Source organism: Bufo gargarizans, chromosome 2 (assembly GCF_014858855.1).
Source record: "Bufo gargarizans isolate SCDJY-AF-19 chromosome 2, ASM1485885v1, whole genome shotgun sequence".
In the NCBI taxonomy this organism is placed as follows: domain Eukaryota; kingdom Metazoa; phylum Chordata; class Amphibia; order Anura; family Bufonidae; genus Bufo; species Bufo gargarizans.
The window spans coordinates 186,839,061-186,845,754 of NC_058081.1; the positions used below are offsets into that span (position 1 = coordinate 186,839,061).

The 6,694-nt window shown below is 39.8% G+C and overlaps 1 protein-coding gene across 1 annotated transcript; it reads left to right on the forward strand.

The window, feature by feature from the left end:
* The first annotated feature begins 530 nt into the window (after positions 1-530).
* On the forward strand, positions 531-6,354 carry LOC122925755 (proto-oncogene Mas-like). Its single transcript, XM_044277105.1, has 2 exons — positions 531-1,484; positions 4,922-6,354. Exon 1 carries the CDS (start codon positions 531-533, stop codon positions 1,482-1,484), a length of 954 nt encoding a protein of 317 aa, XP_044133040.1. The 3' UTR covers positions 4,922-6,354.
* Positions 6,355-6,694: the final 340 nt, after the last annotated feature.

The window sequence follows — 6,694 nt, forward strand, 5'->3', positions numbered from 1 at the left end:
CTGGTTTTAATATTAAATCAATAGAGTAGAATTTTCAATATTGATCTGTGCTGGTGATCCTGTTTTACTATGTGTTTTTGGTGAAGGACTGGTTGTAGTCAGATGTTCCATGAATGTTATTATCGTTGGACTTCTGGATCTAGTTTGGTATACTTGTATTTTACTTACTATAACTGATTTTTAACTGATAAAAAGTCATCAATGGGCATACAAGGCAATACAAACTGATAATGTCCAAAGGTGTAACCTCCAATAATAATAACCATAGCAATTGCTATGAAGTTGCATGCCGTGTGACCCGAAAGGTTGGGATGCTCTTATTGGGTAGTTGAGCCGCGTTGATGCCTCTCATAATATAATGAGTCATAAAAGATGATAATTGTGATGCAAGTAACTGTAAAGTAAATGTAGCAATGGCTGCTCTATTAATGTAGTGCTTGTCACTTTTTTTTTTTTTTTTACAGAAGTGGGAACATTGAGGTACCAGAAAAACTCAGCTTGTTGTTTCTGGAAGCTTTTCTAAACTCATCATGACTGAATCGGGAAACCTTTCATCAAATGGTACTCATCTGTCAAACAGAGTTGATACTGTGGTGTACTCCATTGTGGCTTGTTTCGCAGTTATACTCTGTCTGCTTGGAATGATGGGAAATGCTATTGTTGCCTGGATTCTTACCTTTAACATAAAAAGGACCAAATACACCGTGTATATCCTTAACCTTGCCATTGCCGACTTTATCTACCTTCTGTTTGTTGCCGTTGTCGTGCTCTTGATGGTTGATACAATGCTAAACCGCAACACTCCAACAACTACAACAATATTTGCATTGGAGGTCATGTATGACTTTGGATATGATGCTGGTATGCTCTTCCTTACAGCTATAAGTGTAGAAAGATGCCTGTCTGTTCTCTTTCCGATATGGTACAAGTGTTACCGGCCAAAGCACTTATCATCCTTCAGTTGTGGTCTTATCTGGTTGCTGGGTGCTCTCTTATCACTTTTGGATAACTTTATCTGCCCTTCACAGTCCTTTATGGCAGCGACAACAGAGTGTACTGGAATCCAGATATTCTCAACCATTGTCACATTTGTCTTCATCATACCATTGATGCTCACATCCAGTTTTATTTTAATCTACATCATAAAAACAACATCAAAGAAATCCCGACCACCCAAGATCTATCTTGCCATAATAATCACAGTTTTGGTTTTTCTCATTTCCGTAGCACCTATCAGATTGTTATGGTCTTTACTCTATTTCAAGTCGTTCACAAACACATTGTCCGCTTTGGCATTCTTTTTTGCCACCACATATTGCACTGCATTTAACAGCAGTGCAAACCCTTTTATTTACTTCTTTGTGGGCAGACACAGGAAGAAGAGGTTTGGTGGTTCCATTAATGAAGCTCTAAGTCGGGTGTTTAAAGATGATGAAACTGAGCAGACAACTGATGTCAGCACAATTAACACAAGCATGAACTAGGTACCAGCCATTCATTTCACTTGAATATGTTTTTTATTTTATTTCTATGGTACACTAAGAAAAGAGCAGATAAGACTTAAATACTTAACACAATGGTTATTTGTCTTGTATACCACAGGTTGGTTACTTGTAGCTTGGGTTATAGGTTTGACAACTGTGAATTCTATCAGATTTAATAGTTGGGAGTCTCCAGATTATTACTTGGGTTTGTTTTGTTTGCATTTAACAATGGCTTCAAGCTAAAACCTTCAAGCTAAAACTTGTATCTCACATGAGAAGCCAATGATGGGTCTAATATTACATCTCAAGAAGCCACAGTAAAGCATAGCTTTGACCATATCAATTGCTTATAACATGGAAGTTACTGTTTGTGAGGTGCCTTTGTACTAATAATGCAAGAAATTATTTTAGCTGAGTAAGTAGGTTTGACCAGGTAAAACATCTTAGAACATAGATGATGTGTCCAAAGTGAACTCTGCATCTATGGTGTAAGAGCATCAAAAAGTGGAGATGCCATCAATTTACAGTCATTAGAGATATTTTGCTTTAGATAGGCTCTATCTATTTTCATAAAAGAGCATTTTCATTTTCACTCACAGCACATATTGAAAATTCTTCAAGAGAAGAGACAATGAGGGCATAGAGGTGGGGTGGGGATAGTCAATATAACAACGTTTTGATCGAATTTTGATAGGTTAAATAAAATCAGAAAAGAAAACGAAAAATAAACCAGAAATCAAAGCCCCATATTTACAATACTTCTAAAGTACGGACTCTTTAATCGAGCCAGTAGCCCTGGGCAATTATCAGGAATGAACATTTCTTCCTGATCATTGCCCCCTCATTTTCTGCATATACATGCAGCGATCATCAGGGCTGGATGGGGATGAACTATTGTTACGATGATCATTCATATCTACCGGGTCTTGAGTGTCGGCAGAACATCCTTGTTCACACAGGGCAATGAGCAGCTGACAAGAATATGTTTTGTGGGGGGGCTACATAGATGATTGGATCAGCCAACAAATGAGTATTCTGCTCATTTACTTATAATCAGTCCAATAATCTGCAATTTTAATAGGGCCGTAATGTGGGGGTTTTGTTCATAATTAGCTTTTCTCTCTCTTAGCACTCCAAGGAAACCTGATATGCTATGTTATGCCTAGTGTGGGCCTTGGGGGTAAAGCAGACATTCTCTATTTGGTCTTCTCAAGATCCCATTAACTTGCATCTTTCCTCAGGCGCTGTACTAGGCATAAGAAAATATATCACAGAGTGCTATATCGCAGAGTGTTTTTCACAGAGTGCTCTTAAGGCAGTGCTTCTCAAATAGTGAAGCGCGCCCCCCAGGGGGGGGCGCCAGGCTCCGTAAAGGGGGGCTCATTCAGGGCCGGCCTTTGGGGTGTGCGGGCTGGGCGCCGGGCGGCCGACAGCTCGCAGTGTAATATGCGGCAGGGAGATGAGCGCTTTCATTGTGGAAGCGCTCATTTCCCTTCCTCTGATCAGAGGCCGGCGCAGGCGCTGGACGCAATGTACGGATCGGGGCCGGGGGAGGGACTGGGAGGAGGAGCTGGGGGCCGGCAATAGCGGTGGGGTGGTGCGGTCATTGTACTATAGCCCCGCCCCACCGCTCCCTCCGGTATTCTAATATAAAATGTATTATTGAATTAAAAGTTATTAAACATGCCCCTCTCACTCCTAATAGTACCGTATATCCGGATTTCTTCTGTATAATGCCGGCAGGCAGGCCGGGCGGCCGGCCCGTCCCTCAGTGATGTCACGTGCCTGCGCCGCCTCCTTTATGAATGAAGCAGGCGGCGCAGACAAGTGACGTCACTGAGGGACGCGCCGACCGCCCGGCCCGCCTGCCGGCATTATACAGAAGAAATTCGGATATACGGTACTATTAGGAGTGAGGGGGGCATGTTTAATAACTTTAAACTGCGGCGGCGGGCACACGGAACTGTGGATGGCACAGTTAAGGGGTGGGGGTCTGTGGATGGCACTGTTATGGGCTGGGGGGGCACTGTGGATGGCACTGTTATGGGGTGGGGGGTCTGTGGATGGAACATATATAACAGTGCCAGCCACAGATCCCCCTGTAACAGTGCCAGCCACAGATCCCCCCAATAAGTGTCCATCATCCACAGATCCCACCGTATTATATTCAGTCACACGGGGGGCGCGAAATGTTTTCTTCTTCCTAGGGGGGGCATGACAGAAAATAATTGAGAATCACTGTCTTAAGGGAATCCGTCAGCAGATTTGATCATGCTAAACTGCTAACAGAACTAGGTGGGGGCTGTACAAACATACAGTTTTCTTAGCTTTTATCATCAGAGGTGGTGAGGATATGCAATTGTATTCTGCCTGATTCTCCTTCCTGAGGGCAGTAGATGTGGAACTTCACTGTCAAGTGCTCTCTGCATTGATTCACTTCACAACCCCTCTGCATTGAGTGACAACTGTAATGGTCTCCTGGTTGTATGCTATTGTCATCACTAAAAGCAGAGGGAAAAGTAAAGGACGCTTCACAGTGAAGCCTTGTCTCTAGTGCACCTGCTGAAGTAGAATCTGGCAGAATAAAAGTTCATATTATCACTACCCCTGATGATAAAATATCAGAAAAGGGTATGTTTGTACAGAACTACCTAGTGCTGGCAGCAGTTTCAAACTACTGTACATTGACAAGTCATGTAATGCTTCTTAATTGAAATTTACCTGCAGCATGATTACTGATGTTTTCCCTATGTGGTGCTAACAAATATGTGGTACATGCTGAGGTCTAAAATCAGATTATTTTAAATAGCAGTAGTTTTCAAAATAATGTCTACTTTTAGAAACATGAATCATTTGCCCTTCATCATTTGCCCTTCATCATTTGCCCTTCATCATTTGCCCTTCATCATTTGCCCTGCTTTGTATAATGTTAAAGGAATCTCCCCATAAACATAATTTATAACTAGGCCCAATTTGAACAAATTGGATGGAAGATTCGATTTGAGTACAGATAAATTCAATCTAAATGAGAAGTGTTCAGATTGCCCTGAAAAGTCATGTATAACCCTCTGAGGTCTTCTAGGGTTGTATCGAACCCTTTTAAGCTTTTAAAGGTGAAGACATTAGTAATGTCAATTACATATACAATGCATTATTTTAGTATTTCTTTAAGATTTCTAATATTCTGTTTTTAGTTTGTCATTATGGGGTACTGAGTGCAGAATGGGGAAATCTTGAATTTTTATTTGTATTTTAGCGCAAGGCCGCAACGTAATAAAATATGAAAAAGTGAAAGGATCTAAATACTTTCTGGCTATAGGTAAATGCCTGGTAGGCAGTGGTAAGAAACAGTCTGTTTAAAAACACACTGAACTGTGCAATTTGTTATGCTTTTTAATATAAAAAAAAGGTTCAAACATTTTCCTTTTTTGGGACAGATGTCTACCGGTGGTTATACACACACAGTGGTGTTGGAAGAAACAGTCCAAAAGTTATCCCTATTAGGAGAAGAAGTCTGCCGTTGTTTATACACACAGGGTGATATCAGAAGAAGCAATGACTTGCTTTGAACATGTGGTCCAAAAAGTATTCCTTTTTGGGAGTAACAAAATTTTTGGTGGACCAGTTCCTGCCACTGGTCCAATCTTCTGATCCAGATGTCTATGAGGCCAGGGCTTAGGGTATGTGCCGGAGAAAGGGCACAAACCAGGTACATCTGAACTTGGTTGTTCAGGCAACTCATACAGTATCTGTGCGATAAATTTAATTTTTGCAATAAAATTTCCAACACTTTTTTTTTTAAATGATATGACACAGAAGAACACATCAGGTACAATAGTCTATGATTAATGGAATTTTTGTAATAAAAATCTTAAAAGGTTTTTTCTTTTTAAATAAAATAAGCAATTGGAGTCCACAACAATACACAGTGATTCTGGAAATATATGTCCAGTCAGGTTTGGCATACTTCTTTTCAAAAGTTGTTCACCAAAAGATAAGTGATAAATACATAATCAGTGAGGGTCAAACCACTGGGACCCTGCTCCATTCATTTTTATGGAAATAATGGAGACAGCCAAGCATTGTACTTTCTAGCCCCAGAGAAGTGAACAGAACAGTGGTCAGAACAAGTGAACAGAACATGCGAACCACCACTCCATTCACACAGGGGACTATGGTCTCCCCATTCTCATGATGCACTTCATTCATATAGGATAGTGATAAATCATAATGATGTTTATGAAAATTTTGTTGTATTGCTGGAGACGTTTTAATATATAAATATATATATAGCTGTGAATGTACTTTTTAGCACACAAATGTATACATTAAAGTTTGTTTCCTACCATATATTTCCTACTATATTATAGTGATAATGAATAAAAATCCTTAAAGACCAACACTTTGACTTTTCAAATACACAGCACGTTATGTGTAGACAGGAAGCCAGTTTCTCTATATTTTAACATGGAAGATTCAATGTCATTCTCATAGGAAGGAATAGAGAAGTAACTGTCGGTCACATGACACAGCTAAGTCTCAGAAGGGAGGTTATAACTCACAAATAAAGTCACTGGTGAGAAGATTACCTTACTCTACAGTTTATACTATGTACCTTTCTAACAGATCACAGAATAGCATTTTTTGTGGGAGTTCTTCTTTAAACACTGTCTCTGGATATACATCTGAGAAGTGTTCACAAGACTGTTTGTACATGTCTGTACCTATGATCACTGTATCCTAGTGAAATTACACTGTTTATTTTCTTTGCCTTATTTATAACTTATCTTTTTGGAAAACTGTCAAACAATGTGTATCAACACTTGTGTAAATTCATCTATTATGCACCTTAATAAACTTTATATCTAGAATTGGGCAAAGGCGATTCATTATTACTTGGCAGGCTGTTGGAGTTTGAAGGTGTAGTCAGATGAATGTCAGGTTATTATTTCAGATGTAAAAGGTTGATCAGGTAACTGATGACTCATGTATTGACGGAGATTATAACGTGTGAACGAGGTGTTCATAATCCATTTCAAAAGAGGGATTACTCTAACAAAAATAATCATGAGAGTACAAGTGATCATCTTGGATAAAGAAGGTGTGATCAGTCCTAGATGTGAACTGCCAATTTCTGGCACAGTGCAGCAATGCAATAGCCAGTATATAGTTGTATAAATACATAGATTTGGACCTAATGAGGGGAGTTA